Below are 23,166 nucleotides of genomic sequence, written 5' to 3'. Positions count from 1 at the left end.
CAAAAGGGCAGCGCCATCAGCAGCAAAGACATTTCAGATGACCGCTAATTACGTTACTGCGAAAGAGTGGACACATACTAGTCAGGCCAAACCCGTCCAACATCACACAGAACAGGAAAGGTAAATATATCACTGAAAGAGGCTGGGGATATAGCTCAGTTGGTAGAGTGCTTGCCTTGCATGCACAAGGCCCTGGGTTCGATCCTGGCACTAAAAAAAAAAAAAAAGCCATAAAAATCTAAAATAATTTGGGCTGGGGATGTGGCTCAAGCATGCATGAGGCCTGGGTTCAATCCTCAGCACCACATACAAACAAAGATGTTGTGTTTGCCGAAAACTAAAAAAATAAATATTAAAAAAAAAAAAAACCCTCTCTCTCAAAAAAAAAAAAAAATTTAAAAAAATTTTTAAAAAATCACTGAAAGAGTTCATGGAGTCTCTTAACGACATTAGCACTCATGTGCGAGGTGGGCGCTCTGCCACTGTGCCACAGCTTCAGCCCCAGCACTTCTTTTTTTTTTTTAATATTTATTTCTTAGTTATAGTTGGACGTAATTCCTTTATTTGATTGTATGTAGTGCTGAGGATCGAACCCAGGACCCCGTGCCTGCCAGACGAGCACGCTACCACTGAGCCACAACACTAGCCCCCAGCACTTCTTTTTTAACAACAACAACAAAAATATTTCTTTTTTAGTTGTAGTTGGACACAATACCTTTATTTCACTTACTTATTTTTATGTGGTGCTTAGGATCGAACCCAGGGCCTTGCACATGCGAGGTGAGTGCTCTACCGCTGAGCCACAACCCCAGCCTAGCACTTCTTTTTAAATAAATAATTAATTATTTTTTGATACTGTGATTAAACTAGAGGCGTTCTACCACTGGAGCTACCCCAGTCCTTTTTAAGTTTTTATTTTGAGTCAGCTAGACAAGCTAAGTTGCTTATGGTCTTGCTAAGATCCTGAGGCTGGTCTCCAACTTTCCAATCCTCCTGCCTCAGCCTCTGGAGTTGCTTGTGCCACTGAGCTTTGCACATTAGCACTTTTTTTTTTTAATAGAGAAAGTGCCTACAATTCTCTTTTCCTGTGTATCATTTCATAGGTTTTGTCAGTATTTTGTGGGCATTCAAGTATTAGTGGACAATATTTGGTAAACCACACAAATTTCTGAGTAAAAAACTAAGATGAAAAAAATTAGTCCTTCTCTGAATGTCAATCTTGAGTATAACAAAATGAACCTGGTTTAGTGATGAGACTGTTTTTCAAGCAAAATTTGGTAATTTCAACTAAAAGTATCCTCAGAAATATAAAAATTAATTAATGAATATAATTCCTAAGACTGAAAAAATTTAGAACTACTCAGTGAAAAAATTTTCTAAAACTTTTCTAATTTATATCTTCTAAGTCTAAATATTCAGAGTTTATCAGCTTACTGATTCCCATGTTTCAAAAAGGAGCTTTAATAAGAAGAAACCAGTGGATGGGCAAGAGGAGGCAGGAAGTGATAATGAGGCTCTGGGCTGCCAGGGACTTTAGTCTCATTATCATCCACCACACATACAGGGTTCCCCTGCCACTGTCACCAGTGGCTAGACCTGCAGTTTTCATCATGAACTGCAAGTTCTATCACAAAAGAGCTTTTATTTTTAGTACAGCTGGCTTCCTCTTAAGTAGGAAATAATTTAAAGGAAGTTACTGAAAATGTTTACACAGAAAACTTATAAACTACAAATGTGTGCCCTATGTCCTCTACAAAAGGAGAAAAACCTAACAGGACCTCTTTTGTCATGGGTCCGAGAAAAAGTCTGAAAAGAGAGAAATCCCTGGGTCCTTAGGAACCTGCAATTACTCAGGGTAGGAAAATGCGGCTAGCTATTTGCGGCTGTGTGGTTGGAGTTCTTATTCTCCTGCAGGTGGGCACCCTAGCAATGGAAGGTAGCAGGATGACAATCAAAGCTCATCTCACCTCGAAGGCAGCAGAGATGATCTTTGCCTTCTTGCTGAGCACGGAGCCCACCGCATTGAAATTCTTATCTCGGATCTCAGCATAGAGCTCCTCTGCAGAATTCAGCTGCAGCTTCTTTGCTTCTGTGGGGAGGTCCTTCCCACTGTCACCCTGCTTCTTAGGTGCAAATTTCTCTGGGGGTAATTTCACATAACCTGAATGACAATGGGAGGAAACGAGCACCTATGTGCAATTACTGGAAGAAGCAACAATCAAGTACCCAGGCATAAAAGGGAATTTCCAGTTCAACAGAGAATGGAAGACAGCTTAACAAGACAGTGACACATAGCTCTGGGTTTTTATATCCCATGATACAAGTACAGGAAAGAGTGACTCTTGATGGGCATGGTGGTGTACACTGGTAATCCCAGCAGCTTGGGAAGCTGAGGCAGGAGGATCACAAGTTCAAACCCAGCCTCAGCAACTTAGTAAGACCTTATCTCAAAATAAAAAATAAAAAGGGCTGGGTGTGGCTCAGTGGTTAAGCACTCCTGGATTCAATCCCTGGTACTACAAAAAAAAAAAAAAAAAGTAATAGTGACTCTTTAGCATTGATACCATGGTTCCATTTTTCTTTGGGGGCACCTATATATAAGCTACCATAGCAATGTCCAGTTCCTAAACTTCTTGAGGAATTAGGTCCCTTTTCCTCTTCTAAGTTAGGTGTGATTCAGTGGTACAGGAATTGCCTAACTTGAGTGAGGCCCTAGGTTTGATGCCTAGCACCATAAAAAAAACTTACAAGGATCTGCCCAATGTCTCCTATGGTTTTCAAACTGTAAGTAATGTCCCATTAGGTGCCATGAAATCAAGCCACTGGGTGGCGAGAAATATTAAAAAACAGAAGAAAACAAAACAGCAACAAACAAAAGAGGAAATACCAGAGTGTATCACATGAACTAAGGGCAGGTGGGTTTTTATTATTAATAAAACTTCTGTTTTTGTTTTATACATACATATATGCATGTGTGATATAAAATATATTTCTTACTGATCAACAATAGTTTGAAAGCTATTTTCAAACAAGGGTCAGAAACTATGGCATGAGGGCCAAATTCTGCCCAATTCCTTTTTTTTTTGGTACCAGTGATTGAATTCAGGGGTGCTTAATAATTGTGCTACATCCCTAAGCCTTTTTCAAATTTTGAGACAGGGTCTAAGTTTCTTAGAGCCTCACTAAGTTGCTGAGGCTGGCTTTGAACTCGCAATCTTCCTGCCTCAGCCTCCCCAATTGTTGGGATTACAGGCATGTGCCATTGCATAGTTTTACTTCCTGTTTTTGAAAATAAAGTTTTATTGGCACATTGCCACACCCATTCCATATGTAGTATGCATAACAACCCCTCCCCGATCTTCCTCCTCCTCTTCTTTTTGCAGTACTAGGTATCAAACCCGGGGCACGTTACCACTGAGCTACATGCATAGCCCCCTCCCTTTTTTTTTTTTTCCCTAAATTTTGAGACAGGGTCTCATTAAATTGCCCAGGCTATCCTTGAGCATGTGCCTCAGCCTCTCAAGTAGCTGGGTTTAATAGGTGTGTACCACCATACCTAGCTTTTCTACTATTTTTCCAGTTTCCCTAATCAATGTTCAACTTGTTAAAAAAAAAAATGCTACAAAGAGGCCGTGAATTAGCTGGATGTGGTGGCACACACCTATCATTCCAGAAATCTGACAGGCTGAAGCAGGAGGATCACAAGTTCAAAGCTAGCCTTAGCAAGTCCCTAAGCAACTTATAGAGACCCTGTTTCAAAATAAAAAAGATACAAAAGGGTTGCAGATGTACCTCAGGGGTTAACTACTCCTGGGTTCAATCCCAGGTACCATAAAAAACAAAAACAAAATTTAAAAAAAAAAAAGAGGTTGTGAGTTTACACGTATGCTTTATTTTCTTGGAAAATCCCTGCTGACCTTTCACCTTGTTTACACAGCCATCTCCTGCAGCCCTTACAGGTCACCCCTTCCCATCCCAAACTCTCTGGAGTGGGGAGTGGTGCACACCTGTAATCCCAGCTACTTGGGAGGCTGAGGCAGGAGGATTGTTAAATCTGAGGCCAGCTTCAGCAACTTAGCAAAACCCTGTCTGGCACTTTTTTTTTTTGGGCAGGTGTTGAGGATCAAACCTAAGGCCTCATGCATACTAGGCAAGCACTCTACTACTGAGCTACATCCCCAGCCCAAGATCCTAAAGCCTCAGAAATAAAAGGAGCTGGGGATATAGTTCAGTGGTAGAGCATCCTGGATTCAATCCCCAGTGCAAAGTAAGAATAATAATAATAAATAAATTAATTAAAATCTCTCAGATTTTAAATGCTGACAGAAACAAAGAAGTATCACATGGGCCACAATCAACCAAACAAAACATGTTTGTGACCTCTAACCTAATAACCTGCTATGCCCCAAACCTAGCAGGCCGTCCGATCTTCCACCTAGTGACCCTAACTTCTGTATCAGCCTTGTTCCTGAGGATTTCCCCATCTGTGCTCTCTCCTTTTGTGAGCTTGCTATCACACCACAGGCAGCATTCAGCATGCTGCTCACCCCTCCCCAGAGCCTCTGCCTGAACTCTACCCTTCTTTCCACCCAACACAGCCACCTCTTCACAAGCTCTCCAGAACTATCGCCAGCCATGAGGCATGGTCTGGTTATTCCTCCTCCAGTTATTTTCTTCTTTTTGGATGCTCTTATTTGGTCATTTTATGTATACTATGTATATAGATAAATAGATAGATAGATATACATATAAACTATATATTATACACACATATATAAAATTTATAATTGGCTATATAGTTACACATGTTCCACATTTATTATTTTATAAAGTTCTCAACCATTTGGATTATTCAGAAAATTCTAGAAAAGAAATGGAAATATAAATTTTTTTGTAAACCTCCTTGATCTCTTTTTTTGGAATGATTCCTGAAGGGACGTTAAAGCTTTGGATTTTCTTGAGCCAAGAGTGAAAGTCTTATGAGTTGCCAAACTGCCGCAAAAAAGGTTTATGCTAATCTACACTTTGAAATCACCATTAGAAACTGGATCTTTAAGTTTACATAATGCTTAAGTATGCCACATAAGAATGGCAGCCTCCACAAAAAAAGGGTATTTTTATCATATTACCTATTAATAAAAATAGATGTCACTTACTGTTCTGAATGCCATAGATTTCATCAATGAGTCCTTCATATGTAAGCTGAGTGGCAAGAGGTGTTAATAAATCCACATTTCGATCAAGCAATAAGAGGTTGTCAAAAACAGGAAATATTGAATTTTGGCTTCCTGTAAACTCTCTCTTCATCCTGATCATCATATTGGCAACTTGCTGGAAATAAAATACTGGATCAGGTGGCGCCTTCCAGAACTGGCAGATTTAAAACTTCAGCTAAAAACAGATCATCAAAATAGGAAAAAAACTGCAAGAGTGAGACTGATTAAGAAATAAGCGCTCTCTCTGCTTCCTGGTCACCATGATGTGAGCTGCTTCCCTCTGCCACACACGCCGCCATGATGTTCAGCCTATCAAGCCCCAAGAAATGGAGCCAGATGTCTATAGACTAAGACCTCTGGAAACACATGGCTGTGACCTTCAGTGCTCTAACTTCACGTGTAGAATTCGGGGCTATAGCATGAGAAGAAAAACAGCAAGTGTCCATGGTTCAGAAGAAAGAAAATGATTTCAGCCCCCCCCCCCCCCCCCCCAAAAAAAAAAGGGAATAAGCAGCTATTGGGCTGGGGCTGAAGCTCAGTGGCAGAGCACCTGCCTTGCACATGTGAGGCACTGAGTTTGATTCTCAGCACCACATAAAAATAAATAAATAAAGATATTTAAAAAAGAAATAAGCAGATATCAAAAAGCATTTGCTATTGGCCACCACTTAGAGCCAATAGCAGCCACCAATTCCCAGTAAGGCAGAAAATCAGTTACACTGTGCTTGCTATTTGAGGTTCTACAAAGTCACTGAAGCCACTGAATTTGGCTAGCTAACCCTGACCCACTGCTCCTACGGAAATACAATGGGGTACCTGTGAGCCACTGCACAACTTCTGTCAACTGATCAACACAACATGATTCCACGTGTGTTTCTGTTTAAAGACTCTGACTTTATATATATGTATCACTCACAGCCAACAGCTCTCTCACTGGCCTGAATGAAACTTCTCTAACACACTGATTTCTCCACAAGGCACATCGCAGGTTTTCTGTGCTCAGGAACACTTGGAAGCACTTCAGCACTATACTTGAGGGCCTACTTCAAACAGCAAAATCATCAACAAAAACTATAAAGAGCAGAAAAACAGGACACTAACAGACTGGAAGAGATAGTTGTAGCCCAAGAGTGGAAACAAGAAGGCAGAGCGTCATCTTGTTCAACCTCAGCCAGCAGTGTGTTCAGTGTATGACAAATTTCTCACTTCTCTGTGCACGTCCACAAAGTACCATGAGTGCTAACTTGAGGGTCACGCCCAAATTACAGAGAGGAGGAAAAGTCCAAACACAGAATTTGTGAGTTATGGAGCCTGGCTGTACTTGTGAGGAGTCTCCCCTTCCTCCCCAACTTTGGGTGCCAGGGGCCCCCCTTCACCACCAGAAAACAGCTGGTTCTCACCCGAGCACACTCTCCTTTCCCAAAGATCTGGGGGATTGTTCCATACAGAGCCTGCAGTGTCATCAGCCCCTTCGCAGCATGATACAGGCTTGTCTGGTCACCCTCTAGGTAGCACTCCTGTGGAGAAGAAAGGCCAGTTACTATGGATCAGTCTTTTCCCAGGGGCCAGCCAGGTGCCTGCCTCTGTTCCAGTGTTGGGGTTCAGCAAGGGACAATAAAACCAGTTCCAGGGCTGGGGCTGGGGCTCAGCAGTACAGCAGTTTGCCTCACACTTGGGTTCGATCCTCAGGACCGCATAAAAATAAATAAACAAAGTAAAGATATTTGTCTACCTACAACCAAAAAAACAAAACAAAACAAAAAACAAACCCATTTCCATATATTGCAAGCTCTATAAACAAAGTAGAAAGACAAATAGCAGCCAGGCGTGGTGGCTCATGCCTGTAATTCCAGCTATTTAGGAGGCTGAGTCAGGAGGACTGAAAGTTTGAAGCCAGACTGGGTGACTTATCAAGACCCTGTATCAAGGGCTGGGGTGTAGCTCAGTGGTAGAGTGCTTGCCTAGCCATGTGTGAGGCACTGGATTTGATCCTCAGCACTACATATAAATAAATAAAATAAAGGTATTAAAAAAATCAACAACAAAAAAATAAGAGACCCAGAATAGCTAAAGCAATCCTTAGCAAGAAGAGTGGAGCAGGTGGCATCACTATACCAGACCTTAAACTATACTACAGAGCAACAGTAACAAAAATAGCATGGTATTGGCACCAAAACAGACTTATAGTCCAATGGTACAGAATAGAGGACACAGAGACAAACCCACACAAATATAGTTATCTCATTTTAGACAAAGGCACCAAAAATATATATTGGAGAAAGGAAAGCCTCTTCAACAAATGGTGCTGGGAAAACTGGAAATCCATATGCAACAAAATGAAATTAAGCCCATATCTCTCACCATGCACAAAACTCAACTCAAAGTGGGTCGAATTAAACCAGAGACCCTGTGCCTAATAGAAGAAAAAGTAGGCCCAAATCTTCATCATGTAGGATTAGCTCCCAACTTTCTTAATGAGACTCCTAGAGCACAAGAAATAAAATCTAGAATCAATAAATGGAATGGATTCAAACTAAAGAGCTTCTTCTAAGCAAAAGAAACAATCAGTGAGGTGAATACAGAGCCTACCGAATGGGAGCAAATTTTTACCACATGCACATCAGATAGAGCACTCATCTCTAGAATATATAAAGAACTCAAAAATCGTAACACCAAAAAAACAAATAACCCAATCAATAAATGGGCCAATGAACTGAACAGACACTTCTCAGAAGATGATATACAATCAGTCAACAAATATATAAAAAAATGTTCAACATCTCTAGCAATTAGAGAAATGCAAATCAAAACTACTCTAAGATTTCATCTCACTCCAGTCAGAATAGCAGCTATTAAGAATACAAACAGGGGCTGGGGTTGTTGCTCAGTGGTAGAGCGCTCACCTAGCATGTGAGAGGCCCTGGGTTCGATCCTCAGCACCACATAAAAACAAATAAACAAAATAAAGGTATTGTGTCCAACTACAACTAAAAAATAAATATTAAAAAAAAAAGAATACAAACAACAATAAGTGTTGGCAAGGATGTGAGGAGAAAGGCACACTCATACACTGCTGGTGGGACTGCAAATTGGAAAGCAGTATGGAGATTCCTTGGAAAACTTGGAAAGAAACCACCATTTGACCCAGCTATCCCACTCCTCGGTTTATACTCAAAGGACTTAAAAACAGCATACTATAGTAATGCAACCACATCAATATTTACAGCAGCTCAATTCATAATAGCTAAATTGTGGAACCAATCTAGATGCCCTTCAGTAGATGAATGGATAAAGAAACTGTCGTATATATACACAATAAAATATTACTCAGCATTAAAAGACAATAAAATCATGGCATTTGCAGATAAATGGATGGAGTTGGAGAATATTATGCTAAGTGAAGTTAGCCAACCCCAAAAAAACAAATGCCGCATGTTTTCTCTGATTTGAGGATGCAGATCCATAATGGGGATGGTTGGGGAAGCATGGGAGAAATGGAGGAACTTTAGATAGGGCAAAGGGGAGGGAGGGAAAGAGAGGGGATAGGAGAGATGGTGGAATGAGATGGACATCATTACCCCAAGTACGTGTATGAAGACATGTATGTGACTCTATCCACTTTGTGTACAACCAGAGACATGAAAAATTGTGCTCTATATGTGTACTATGAATTGAAATGCATTCTGCTGTCATATAAAACAAATTTGAATAAATAAATAATTTTTTAAAAATGGTTAAAAAAAAAGACCCTGTATCAAAATACAATTTTTTTTAAAAAAATGGGTAGGGATGTAGCTCAGTGGTAAAGTGCTTGGCAACCAGGTACAAGGCCCTGGATGGGATCTCCAATACCACAAGGGGAAAAAAAAAAAAAAGAAAGACAAAATGGCAAGGGCAGAAGACATCCTGGATGGCCTACAGAGCAAGGGCTCCCCATGCACAAGGCCACCTAACAGTGTTAGATGCTTCAAAAGAGGACTGGCTCAATAAATCATGGTACATTCAAATAATGGAACACAATACAGCTTCAACTACAAACACAGCAGCACTTTCATAAATGGTAGAAAATGACTCCCAAATGTCTTATTAAAAGCAATATATCAAGGGCTGGGGCTGGTGCTCAGTGATAGTGCACTTGCCTGTCATGTGTGAGGCACTGGGTTTGATTCTCAGCATCACATCTAAATAAATAAGATAAAGGTCTATCAACAACAAAAAAATATTTAAAAAGTAAGATATCAAAATGTGTGTGTGTATGTGTGTATATACAACCATGTGTTTAAAAATGAGAATACTATACATGTTGTGAGCTGCAGCTGCATAAAGCACCTAGAGAAAAAAAGAGTTAAACACACACCAAAACACATCCCGGTGTGATGGCACACCCTTAATCTTAATGATTCAGGAGTCTGAGGCAAAGGATTACAACTTCAAGGCCAGCCTTACCAACTCAGCAAGGTGCTAAGCAACTTTGCAAAAACCTGTCCAAAAATAAAAAAGGGCTGGGGATGTGGCTCAGTGGTTAAGTAACCCTGGGTTCAATCCTTGGTACCCTCCCCCCCAAAAAAAGAAAAAGAAAATACACACATACATACACACACAAAGAAAGAGTTAGGAATAGGGATTGTTTCTGGAAAGAACTGGTCAGTCTGAGAACTGGGGTGGAGAGTGGCTTACTCTTCACCCTGTGACCTTTCTGACTCAAAAAAATTCTACCATGAGCATGGATTAAGTTCACAAAACATTTTCAAATTATTTTTTAAAAGATAAAGTAATATTCTTATGAGAGAATGTGTTTATTGGAAGAAAAGTAGCAAATAAATACATAAAACACACTGGCAAAAAGACTTGCAGAACCAGAGAGAAAAGATATGTATATTTACTGATAAACCTATGCTAGAAAATAATCAGTGGGCACCAGCAATGCTGGGCCAGTGGCTGTACACCTGAAAGAAAACACGCCAACACCATCCGCCACACAGCACACACACAAACCCAAGTCAGATTCAAGACCTGTGAAGAGGAGAACTCAAAACTTTTAAAAGAAAATGAAAGATTTTCTGTTTTCAGAGTAAAGGATTTATTCAGATACAAAAAGAACAAAGCAAAGAAAAAAAAAAAAAAAAAGTGAGAGATTTAAGTGCTTTGGTTGAAGAACTCATATACTTCCTCATTTCAAACTTACGGCAAAGCCATAGTAATCAAGACTGTGTTGCAGGCAGGAAGACAGACAGATCAACCAAAGGACCAGAATCGAGAGACCAGAAATAAGCACACCCTTATACTTACGGACAACTGAGTTTTTGCAAAGGTAACAAGACAATTCAAAGAGGAAAACAAAGTCTTTTCAACAAATAGTGTTGGAACAAATAGATATCCCCATGTTAAAAAAAAAAAAAAAGTTAGACCCCTCTCTCTTACATTATACACAAAATTAATTTAAAATGGGTCAAAGACCTACATGTAAAAAGTAAAGCTACAAAACACTTAGAAGGAAACACTGGTATGAATCTTTGTGGCCGGGTTAGGCAACAGTTTCATGAATTTGATACCAAAAGCACAAGTAAAAGAAGAAAAAAAGAAATTGGATTTTATCAAAATTAAAAATATTTGTGCATTAAAGGATCCCACTTTCACTAAGAAAGTGAAAAGAAGCCACAAAATGGAGGAAAATACTTGAAAATCCTGTATCTGATAAAGAGATTTGTATCTAGAATACAATAAGAATTCTTGCTAGGTGCAATGGCACATTACTTCCTGTGTCTCAGAAGGTTGAGGCAAGAGGATCATAAGTTCAAGGCCAGTCTCAGTAACTCAGCAAGACCCTGTCTCAAAAAAGTAAAAATGGCTGGGGATTAGGTTCAGTGGTAGAACACCCTTTGTAAGTGGTAGATCCCCCCCCCCGAAAAAAAAAAATTCTTATAACTTTGTGTTAAAAACAGATAAATAACACAAAGTGGGCAAGTGACATAAAAAGACATTTCTCCAATAGATGACATATAAATGTCCAATAAGCATATGAAAAGATAATCAACATCATTTGTCATCACAGAAATGCAAAGTAAAACCACAACGAAAAACCACTCATACCCAGTTGGAAAAGACGAACAATGACAGTATCAGTGAGAAGGTGCAGCAACTGCTAGTGGGAATATAAAATGGCAGCACTACTAGGCAAGAGTTTGGAATTTCTCAAAGTGTTAAATACAGTTGCCATATGACCAGAATAGATCATCTCCAGAATAGGCCAATCCATACAGATAAAATAGATTAGTGGTTTCCAGTGGCTGAAGGAAGGAATGATAGAGAATGGCTGCTAATGGGTGTGGGATGTCTTTTGCAGATGATTAAAATGTTCCAAAATTAGAGTGTAGTGATAGTTGCAAAACTCTAAATAAACTGAAAACCACTAAACTGCATCTTATAAAGGGATGAATTTTATGATATGTAAATTATAATAAGTAAATCTATTAAAATTTTAATTATTTATAATGAGAAATGTTAACTACATCATCATTATTATTACTTTGGTACTGGGGATTGAAGCCAGGGGCACTTACTTAACCACTAAGCCACATTCCGAGCCCTTTTTATTTTGAGACAGGGTCTCATTAAGTTGCTTGGGGCCTCACTGCATTACTGAGGCTGGACTTGAACTTGTGTTCCTCCTGTCTCAGCATCCCAAATAAAGTAGCTGGGATTTACAGGAATGACCCACCACACCCCGCAGAAAATGTTTACATTATAAAAAGCATTATAACAAGATTAAAAGACAACCCACAGACTAGGAGAATATACTTGCAGCTTTTATAAACCACAATAATGAGTATACAGAATATAAAAAGGACTCCTAAAAAATAAGCAATGAGCCAAGAAAATGAAAAAGCAATTTGCCAAAGAAAAGATCTTGAACATCAATAAACATGCACAAGCCTCAGCTTCACACTGATCATGGAGTGCAAATTAAAACTGTCTTGTGGCACTTGCATGCTCATAAATTTGGCAAAAATTCAAGTCTGATGTCAGGGAAAGCCCAAACTTACTTTGAATGCACCCTCTGATTCCATGGACAAGAGATCTCCATCAAATGGAATGAGATCTAAACTGTACTCCTCTCTGTGGATAAAGGATCCCAAAACACCAAGGTCCTTCAACCGCTGTTCACACAGCAAGCTACGGCGGGGCACAAACAAAATGTGGAAATCTCTCACTGGGCCACGTCTGTCTTCACTGCAAAGGAAGTAACATCTGTTAGCTTATGATCTCTTAGGGTCAGAGACTATATTGCTTATTTTGACCCCTTTGCCTGGCACAACATGGGCAGTAAATAAACACTGGTTAGATAAATGTAAGAATACTAACTCACAGATCCAAATTGTTCAGAGTTCTATGTTTTCTCTTTTTCAACTCCCAAACAGGAAAGCAGCATTGAACACAGCTATTACTTTGTGGTATATTTTCTAGAATTCTTTTAAATCATTTATGGGGCATCAAAGCTCTCAGGTTTATTAAAACAGGATATCTATACCTTACTAAAAACAAATGGTTCTTTAACAAAACCAGTGCAACAACAGTCTGATATTAAGATGAGACATCACTCTTGATTCCCACCTTCTATTCTCCTTGACAACGGACTTCCAAAAATAGCACATATGCTTTTAAGATTTTAGGGGCTGCAGCCATCAATTGTTCCACAGAGTGCAGACTATGCAAGATGACTTCCTCTATAGATTGGATCCATGTTAAATTTTAATCAGCTCTTATTTTGCTTATGAAATTCAACCACATTACATTCAGTATATTGGAAAATTTTAACCATTAGACTTCCTTGCCTGTTCTAGTTTTCCAAAAGACCACCTTCTAGTGCACTGGCAAGGGTGGGGGTTTGTAATGACAAGGAGCTCAGTACATTAAAACCATTGTAAAGGGCTAGGGTTGTGGCTTAGTGGCAGAGTGCTTGCCTTGCACATGTGAGGCACTGGGTTCAACCCTCAGTACCACATAAAAATAAACAAAATAAAGATACTGTGTCCATGTATAACTAACTAAAAAATATTAAAACAAACAAGGGCTGGGGATGTGGCTCAAGCAGTAGCGCGCTCGCCTGGCATGCGTGCGGCCCGGGTTCGATCCTCAGCACCACATACAAACAAAGATGTTGTGTCTGCCAAAAACTAAAAAATAAATATTAAAAAAAAAATATTAAAACAAACAAACAATCAAAAACATTGTAAAGGGCTGGGGTTGTGGTTCAGTGGTAGAGAGCTCACTGAGCATGTGAAGCATTGGATTTGATCCTCAGCACCACATTAAAAAAATAAATTAAATAAAGCTATTTTTTAAAAAAGAAAAGTATTTTAAGGACCAAACCTCTTTTGACCAAACAAAAGCTCTGAGATACCTGAGCACATTTTCAGCGATTATATCCATCAATTCTAGCCTGGGTCTGACAAAAAATATAATATTCTTGACATCTGCTGCTGGCAAACGACTTCCTTTAAGTGTAAACATTTTTTCCACTTCATGTTCCTAGGAAAACACATACACAAAAGGTTAACACAATCCCTGAAATTTATCTATCATTTCCAGACTCAGAAATCATATATACTCCTAATATAATGCATGGTAATGATTTACTATCAAAATTTAGGTCCCCCACAGCCAAATACATAAAGGACGAAGTTTCAGTATGAAGCCACACTCTATTTTTTTTTTAATTTATTTATTTTATTGGTTGTTCAAAACATTATAAAGCTCTTGACATATCATATTTCATACATTAGATTCAAGTTGGTTATGAACTCCCAATTTTACCCCAAATACAGATTGCAGAATCACATCGGTTACACATCCACATTTTTACATAATGCCCTATTAGTAACTGTTGTATTCTGCTACCTTTCCTATCCTCTACTATCCCCCCTCCTTCCCCTCCCATCTTCTCTCTCTACCCCATCCACTGTAATTCATTTCTCTCCTTGTTTATTTTCCCATCCCCTCACAACCTCTTATATGTAATTTTGTATAACAATGAGGGTCTACCTCTATTACCATGCAATTTCCCTTTTCTCTCCCTTTCCCTCCCACCTCATGTATCTGTTTAATGTTAATCTTTTCTTCCTACTCTTCCTCCCTGCTCTGTTCTTAGTTGCTCTCATTATATCAAAGAAGACATTTGGTATTTGTTTTTTAGGGATTGGCTAGCTTCACTAAGCATAATCTGCTCTAGTGCCATCCATTTCCCTGCAAATTCTATGATTTTGTCATTTTTTAGTGCTGCGTAATACTCCATGGTATATAAATGCCACATTTTTTTTATCCATTCATCTATTGAAGGGCTGAAGCCACACTCTATATCAGCATTTAAATGACTAACACAACAAACTATTGAAAACACCAAGTAATGATTACCTTATATCATGCACAGAGCATTGCACACAAAATGTTAACCATACTAACCAAAATGTTAGTATTAGTGTTTATAGATCCAATTGTTTGCAAGCCAGTCACTCATGAGGAAATATAAAATCATATGTGTTATTATTGCTAAAATTCAGAATTATTAATCCAATAACAAAACCCATTAGCTCATTTACCTTCAGTAGTGAATACTGTGCAATCAGGCCAAAGGGTCCTGTTAGGTACTCATCCCAAACTATTGCCTGAAACAGAGAGAAATTGTCTCTTATTACAGATAATCTCAATTTCAACAATATCAACAGAAAATAGCAGTCATATATAGTAGGAATATTTCTTCAAACTTGGGAGTTAAAATTTTTAATTGGATCACCAAATATGGTAGCACATGCCTGTAATCCCATCTACTCTGGAGGCTAAAGCAGGAGGATTGCAAGTTCAAAGCTAGCCTGGGCTATTTTGTGAGAAATTTTCTAAAAATTATTATTATTTTTTCTGGTACCGATGAGTGAACCCAGGAATGCTTAACCACTGAACCCTTTTTAAATTTTGAGATAGGGTCTCACTAAGTTGCTTAATTTTTGAGACTGGTTTTGAACTTGTGATCCTCCTGCCTCAGCCTCCCAAGTTGCTAGGATTACAGGCGTGTGCCACTACACCCAGCTAAAAAATTCAAAATTTAAAAAAGGCCAAGAACACAGCTCAATGGTAGAGCACTTGCACAGAATATGGGAGGCCCTGGGTTCAACCCCCAGTACATAAAATAAAAAATGTAATTGGCTCTGATCACATTCATAGCCTAACAATCTAAATGAAAATGGCATATGATGCTAGTGTGGGTCACAGAGAAATTAAAGAGCTAATTACTGTCCTCAACAGAAAGAAGGAGCTATAGAACCTTTATATCTAAATTGTGGTTTTATTAAATTGAACTATACAGAAATTCCAATTATACAGACCTAAAACCTATGATATAAGCATTACAAATCTTATTTGGGCAGAAGAGGAAAATTTTAAAAGTTTAGGAGTTTAAGTAAGTATCCAAGGCCATATAAGCAACTTGGACTTTACCTATAGCACAAAGAAGTCAAGACTGCAACCTAGGACTTTTTGACACCATAAGTCATTGTTCTGGGACCCATGTGAGTATATCTACCACTAAACTCCAGCTTCATTTCTTTCTTTTTAAATTTTTTATTTACATAATTGTACATTGTCTACTTGTAAAAAATATGACAATCACTGTGCACTTTGCCTGTTTTCCTCTGGTAGTAACAAGTAACTTTATGCAAAACTATAGTATAATATTACATTTCAGTATACTGTCATTGACACAATCTACGATCAGATTCAGATTCCAGCATCATCTGCTGAATTTAAACAAGGGCCCTGTGATTCAGCCTGCTTTCTTCTCTCAAGGGCTGCCAGCCAGCACTCTACCTCTTGGAGTTCTATTCTCTCCAACACTGGTTTCTGAGCTTCCTCAGTTCTAAAGAAAGAGTGGTTACTCAAGGAAACGGACAAATGCTAAGGGGAGAACAGGGCGGATCAGGACAATGTTTCTGGTATACAGTGTCTGACTCCCTTCTGAGGTGAGTGCTCAGAAGGAGAGAGAACCCTATTTTAAGAAAGCAAAGTTAAAATGACATCATCTCTCATGATGGGTGCGAGCAGGTTACAAGGCGTCGGTGCTTCAGAGACTTGCGAAGGTACTATCTGAACTGACACTTGCGGTCGCTGAAACGAGTGGACACTGAGCCATTGCACCCCCGCGCCCAACTTCAAGCTCTCTCCAGGCGCTGGGCTGCCTATCACGGTGGCTTATCCTGCCGTCACGGGACCACGCCATCTCCGGGTTGGGTGCCCAGGCCCTCCCTGCCTCGTCGTTGCCGCCTGCACCTGGACGCAAGGAGAGGGCCCAAAGTTCGCCCCCTTGGAAGACGCAGGGGACCTCCTACACTCGAGCTTAAAAGGTCGGGGACCGGACAAAGCCGGGCCGGCCACGGGAGGAGATGGAGGTGTCGCAGGCTCCGGCCCCTCACCTTGCTTCCCGCGCACTTGTCCAGGAACTCGCGCAGCTCGCGACGCACCGCCTCGCGCAGCACGTTCAGGTTCACTCGTCCGTAGGACAGGTGCGCCGCCATCTTGCCCCCTCCCCTTTCCCTCAGCCCCACCGCGTCCACAGTTCTCCACCCCCGGCCCGGTCACGTGGCTGTACGTGCACGTGATCAGAGCCGCTGACGCAGGCCAAACCCGGAAGCCGGAGTCGGCCGGATGCGCTCCTCTCCAATCGGGTCCTAGAGTCCAACTCTTTCCTTTACCTCTCCGCTTTTTCGGACCCTACCTCGGTCCTGGAGTCGTCTGGCCTTGAAAAGGGACATTGGAATTTTGGAAATTGATCTCATTTGACTCTTTTAAAAATCGCCACCAAGAATACTTGCTGTGTAATGGTAATTTGAAGCTAAATTTGTATGCAAATCTTTTTAAATTATAAAAATCCGAAGGTCTGCCGGGCAAAGTGGACCACGGTTATAATCCCAGCTTGGTCTCACTGGTAGACTAATAAGGCAACATGGTATTTCACAGGAATACTGTCAAAACCCGGCTGGCTTAACAGCAAAATCCCTGAGTTGTGAAGACGAAAGAGGATGTAAATTACATCTTGTAACCTGCGTAAAAGGATGAGCTCGGTGCCTGAAACTTAACTGCTCAATAAATTATTAGGATATGATCGTTTCCATACTTTGGGGCAGATACGGGTCATTTTGAGGTAGGATGGAAAATAAAAGGTAGTGAGCTGGGGACTTAGCTCAGTGGTAGAGTACTTGCCTAGCATGCATGAAGCCCTAGGTTCAATCCTCAGTACCACACACACACACACAAATAAAAATTTAAAAAGTAGAAAGGAAACAAAGAGAAACAACTAAGGTCCTAAAGTTCCTCATAAGTTCCTCATGCCATTTCTCCCCAGGCCAGTTTTCTCCTTAACTGAGAATGTCTCATCTTAACGCCTATGATAATGTTGAGCTCAGCAGGCCATGTCATGAGCTATTTAAAGATGAGGGTACAGTTTAAGCAGTAAAATGCCCAGGCATTCATGAGTGTAACTAACTGAGGAGAAGCAGTATGGTAAACTGTCCCTAAGCAGGATCAGGATGCCAGAAGATTAATAATGGGTACTTTATTTCCCCATACATACTACTTATTGTGTGTTAAAAGATTGTGTGTGTGTTTATAAATATATACATATATGAGAGTGAGAAGCACAGGGAGAGTGCGCCTTTTAATCACCTCAGGTCAATACCAAAGTTGAGAACTATTATTGTAGATTATTTAGGTAAGAGTAATGCTTTTCCTCAAGTAGTGTTTTGGAAATAGCTATTTGTTGATAACTGTTCATAAACTGGATGTTCAAAAAACTAGCAGTTGGTTCAGTAATCAGTTTTGTAAATACCCAAGCAACGTTTGAGTTTCTTTCTAAAACCCATCATGGATTAATAAAAATGGTACTCTATGGTGCTAATGATGCCACTTAAATTTTTGGCAGATGATACAATGTGATACAGCAGTGGGTAAAACCACAGATAATTACTTTTTGCCAAGTGAGTCACAAAACACTTGAAGAAAGGCATACCAGTTTATTTTTTTTATTTTTTCTTTTTTGGTACTGAGGATTAAACTCAGGGGTGCTGTACCAAGGAGTTACATCCCCAGCTCTTTTTTTGTATTTTTTGATAGTCTTTGAGTTGAGGAGGCTGGCCTTGAACTTTCAATCCTCCTACCTCAGTCCCCCTAGTAGATGGAATTATAGGCGCCAGCCACTGTGCCTGGCCCAATTTATTTTTTTAAGGAAAAAAAAAAGTTTGTTTCTCATGTTGTGAGATGAACAGCCTCAATTGGTGGAGTAGCCATTTCGTGAATTCACTCAAGGGTCCAGGATTCCGGCACATGATTCCACAATCCTTTAGGACATTATCCTTGGTAGAATTGGAGAGAAGTCATTTCAGTTTCCAATCTTTGTACTCTCTCAATTCTTGGAATCCACAATGTAATCTGAAGGCAAAACAATTTTCTGAGCAACACTGGAGAACAGCATTTTATAGATCAAGGCCTACAAATGCCTCATTCTTTCCACTTTTAAAAATCCTCAGATTCAGTTAACATTCACAAGCACTCAGGACTCAAGTCTCCAGATACAGTCAACCTCAGAAAGCTGCAGCTGGTATTTTCTTAGCAGCAGCCAACACTGCCCTTGGTGCTTCCAGGGCCACCTGTTCAGGACATACCAATTTCTTAACTGGTGTTTAGCAACAAGACTGTAGTAGAAATTGCTGTTTGGGGTGGACGTGTAGGCTGGTGGTAGAGTGCATGTGAAACATGCAATAAGGCCCTGGGTTCCATCCCCAGGACAGAGAGGATGGAAGGAAGGAAATTGCTATTAGGATCTATACGGCTTTTTCATTTGAAGAAAAACCATATGACAAATGTGAGAATAATGTGAAATTACTAACACTGGCAAAAAAAAAAATTATTAAAGAAGATACAGAACACTTGTATGCTCAAATTTTAATACTGCTTTACATGTTTTCTTTTTGTGAAACAATTCCTATTATATTAACCAAAAATTTCCACTGGTAACATTTAATATTCACTTGTCAAACACAATTGATAATCTTAGGGGAAAATACATCAAAGGTATATATACAATTATAGAATTTCTTATTATACATGTAGCATGGAAGATACATTTTATTACATTTTACATATTCTAGAAGACATTCAAATGAAGATAAATATATTCAGACTGGTTGATAAACTATTCTGGAGGTTGAGGTCCTTCACTTTATTATTTTGTGATAAGAAAATTCAAAATTATTAATGTTGAATTTCTCATCGTACATTCATCTAAGAATAGTTAAAAATCTTGTAAAGGAAGACTGTAGATTGGTTAATTTAGGCATTTTACAGTGGCTTGATAATTCACTGCTGGGGATGTTTGCTAGAGAAGAAAAAATAATTACAGGAAATTCTTTCATCTATTTAGATCTGGTAAAGAACCAAAATGGAAACAGAAGATAAAATAACTGTGAAGCTGCAAGATGCTATTTTTGGCCTAGTCTGTTACATCCTGATGATTTTACAAGTGTTTTATTTTTCATAAAGGTAAAAATCTGAACAGAAAAACATTTTGTTTTTCCCCAAAATATAGATTTTTTTTGAAAAATATATACATATGATATATATATATATATATATAAGCAAAAAATTATGTAAAACCAAGAAAGAAAACACCACAGTTGAGTAAGTGGATGCAGCATATAGATTATAAAATGTCCCCACAGCAGTTTGGGGGCTTTCCCCTCCCTTCTACCTGTTTCATGATTTATAATCACACCCAGTATTGTCCAGCCTACAAAAAAAGGCACTACTGACAACAGGTAGTGCAAAGAGCTCAGATATTATAAAATACTTTTAAATTTAGAGTAAATGAAAATGCAAAATGGTATCTTTTGCAACTCATTCCAGTGTCAATGCTTAACCAAAAAAACCCCCCAAAAACCAAAAACCTAAATATACAAATGCAGCCCAGAAATATTTAGTGCAAATATGAAGAGTAACAGCATAATTTAAAGTTTCTTAAATAAGGTAAGGGAAGGGCTTGTTCTAGAGGTCTCTGTAGAACAATAAATGTAATGGCATCTGGTGCAGTCTTAAAACTGAAAAATCAGGAAAACAAAATTAGAGGTGAACTCTCACCTACTAATATTTATTATTCTAACTTATAAGGGGAGACTAAAAGATGATTTGTTGAAGACCAAAATATTTTCTTAGATTTCTTGACAGGGGTCAAAAATAACATGAGTTCTCCTGAAGTCTGCGCACGCAGTGCTGGTGTTCAGTTGCTGAGATGCGAGTGCCTCTGAGGGCCCGTGCTGCACGCTACCACATCAGAAGGTCTCGTCATCATTGCAGTTGGTCGCCCAGTGCCCAAACATCTCACAGATCTCACAGTAAGGCCGCTCCTCACTCCGACTGCCATGATGTGTGGAATGGGGTGGGTCCTCGGACATCTGTGCCTGGGTGGGACAGTCCTCTGTGTCATGGAGATCGAAGCAGTCACAGATATCACAGAAGAGGCGGGGCTTTTTCTTGGTCTGTTTCTCCTGGTCATCGCTACAAATATCAACATATAAAATCAGAGATTTTATCATAAGAAATTCAAGAGAAAACATCTCATGTAAAGAATTTTAAAAATAAGTAAGAACTAATTATGGCCAACTCTGAGCCTTCAGGGAAAGTAATACATTTCATATTTTAAAAATGCCAGATCAGACCATTTGTAACCTCTCTCTTTGCCGGATTTATGGCAACCATTTATGGCAAAGTAACTGCAGAGCAACTGTACCTTTCTGGTTGTTTGATAACCCCCTGAAGAGCTGAACTTTAAAAACACATTTATCCTGATGCCCTGAGGTTCTAGTCAGTATGGCTCACTACGAAATACCTGTCATAGGTGTTCAGGTCATCCCCATTGCCATTAAGAGCTGCTTCTGACATCATCTCCACCTTCATTTTGAGGTCTTGATTCTTTCTTTGAAGGTCCACTATTACTGAATTTAGGAAGTCAATCTGATTTGTCAAAAAAGAAAAGAAACAGTGAGGTGGGTAACATGTCTAACGTGCACAAGCTGCAGTACCAAGAAGTATGCAGATGTCACATAAGGGGCCACAGTGCCTGTCACTGGACCCATGTTGTTCCAGCCCCCCAGGAACAGAAGTAATGAGATTCTTTGACAAATAGCTGAATTTAAATGAGGCCATATGGCTAGGTGGTAGGGCTAAGGAGGTTTCCCTTTTCCCCTTTCTATCTCTCAACACTCTTCAAATGTTACTGAGTATTTTATATATACTTTAAATCAAGTCTCATTGAATATTTCCCACTGTGAATGCATAAGCTTCACTTGTCATTGAGGCAAATAAATTATACTTAAATAGCTAAATCTGAGGGTTGTGGAATGCTACTGATTGATGGAAAGTTATTTCTTTCCATAGGGGAAAAAATACAAACTTTCCATCATTCAAAAGCATAATCTTAGATTTGTAGATACATGGGCATGAGTTTTAATTTTTCCTTCTACTACACAAATATATATATACAGATTTTACAAAACACATAAAGTTCTTTCACTCAATTCTAGAACCCATTTGGGATTGTTCTGGAAGACTTATATGGATTTTCTCTTAAGACAGCCATTAACCATTGATAATGACGGTAGGGAACATGGAGGGCTGTGAAGGGGACAGCAAGGCTCCCTTCCTACTGAGGAGAGATAGGCACATGCTAACACAGCAATGTTTGGGAACCACATACTAGAAGGGGACCTATGCTGAGGGTCCCTGAGCGGCAAAGACAAGATGACCACCAGAAGGAAACTCTCATCCTAACTCTTCCGTTCAAGCCAAGAGCAATTTAAAACCCAAAGGGTTCTTCAAATAGTGAAAGGTATCCTTTCTCTAAATTGAAAAGATCCCAGTTTATAATATTAAAAATATGTACACACACATACACACATGCACACATTTTGTGGGTTTTTTTTTGTTGTTGTTGTTGTTTTGTATCAGGGATGGGATCCAGGGACACTTAACCAATGAGCCACATCCCCAGCCCTTTTTATTTTTTGAGACAGAGCCTTGCTAAGTTGCTGAGGCTGACTTTGAATTTGCAATCCTCCTCCTCAGCCTCTGGATTACAGGTTTGTAACACTGCATCCAGCTACTTTGAAGAAATATTTGGTCTTATTCTCCTGCTGGGAGGGTTATGAGCAATCAGCCCGGTCTTTCCCAGCATTTTATTCCAGCTTCAGCAAGGCCACCTTAGAAAGTGGATGTGCTGAGTCTATTTTTCATTTCTCAAAGTGCATTTTCTAAGTCATTTCCATTAGGACCTCCATGTCAGGAAGAAGAAAAAGCCACAGACTGGACGTAAGTATAGTGGGAAACCATACACGCACAGGCACACACAAATTAGGAAACAGAAAACAAACCATTTGCTGATGGGAAGAAAAGTGTTGTCAGCAGCAGCAGAAACGAATGGAAGCAGAAAGAAAAGAGGGGGGAGAAAACAGTGTTAATTATGTGCCACTCCTATGACACACACTAAGCAGACAGTGCTAACCCAGGGTGAATTAGTCTAAGTCTGATAGCTGTCCAAGATAATTCCTTATAGCATCATTTATGATAACGGACCTAAAGGGTCAGAGACATCCAAAATGTCATGTCAACCAAAGGGAACCGACTTAATTATGGCACATCATATAGCGAGATACTACATAGCTACATAAAAGACAACTACAGAAGGGTTTATGTTGTATGCACTACTCTTATTTTTAAATTTTTAGTTGTTGGACCTTTATTTTATTTGTTTATATGTGGTGCTGAAAGTTGAACCCAGTGCCCTCAAACGTGCTAGGCAAGCGCTCTACCACTGAGCCACAACCCTAATCCTCATTTTTAAATACAAATTGGGGGTTTT

At 39.4% G+C, this 23,166-nt stretch overlaps 2 protein-coding genes across 6 annotated transcripts in view; both read right to left on the bottom strand.

Moving 5' to 3' along the window:
• The window catches only part of Vps33a (VPS33A core subunit of CORVET and HOPS complexes), a 28,544-nt gene extending 11,742 nt beyond the window's left edge, over positions 1 to 16,802 (bottom strand). The window contains exons 1-7 of the mRNA XM_027921362.2: positions 16,676 to 16,802; positions 14,813 to 14,878; positions 13,618 to 13,745; positions 12,260 to 12,446; positions 6,617 to 6,733; positions 5,157 to 5,331; positions 1,968 to 2,161 (exon numbers count right to left, since the gene is read on the bottom strand). Of these exons, the coding sequence (XP_027777163.1) occupies positions 1,968 to 2,161; positions 5,157 to 5,331; positions 6,617 to 6,733; positions 12,260 to 12,446; positions 13,618 to 13,745; positions 14,813 to 14,878; positions 16,676 to 16,777 (969 nt within the window). The 5' untranslated portion in view covers positions 16,778 to 16,802. The remainder of the gene's footprint in view (positions 1 to 1,967; positions 2,162 to 5,156; positions 5,332 to 6,616; positions 6,734 to 12,259; positions 12,447 to 13,617; positions 13,746 to 14,812; positions 14,879 to 16,675) is intronic.
• A 2,382-nt stretch (positions 16,803 to 19,184) lies between these two features.
• Clip1 (CAP-Gly domain containing linker protein 1) overlaps positions 19,185 to 23,166 on the bottom strand; it is a 117,142-nt gene continuing 113,160 nt past the window's right edge. For all 5 annotated transcript variants that reach the window (XM_071616455.1, XM_071616461.1, XM_071616467.1 and 2 more), the window contains 2 exons: positions 21,139 to 21,263; positions 19,185 to 20,807 (listed from right to left, as the gene is read on the bottom strand). In XM_071616455.1, the coding sequence (XP_071472556.1) occupies positions 20,582 to 20,807; positions 21,139 to 21,263 (351 nt within the window). In that variant the 3' untranslated portion in view covers positions 19,185 to 20,581. The remainder of the gene's footprint in view (positions 20,808 to 21,138; positions 21,264 to 23,166) is intronic.

The sequence above is a fragment of the Marmota flaviventris genome, chromosome 1 (genome assembly GCF_047511675.1).
Source record: "Marmota flaviventris isolate mMarFla1 chromosome 1, mMarFla1.hap1, whole genome shotgun sequence".
In the NCBI taxonomy this organism is placed as follows: domain Eukaryota; kingdom Metazoa; phylum Chordata; class Mammalia; order Rodentia; family Sciuridae; genus Marmota; species Marmota flaviventris.
The sequence above is the reverse complement of the archived record's forward strand: the minus strand, read 5'-3'. Positions and strand labels throughout refer to the sequence as shown.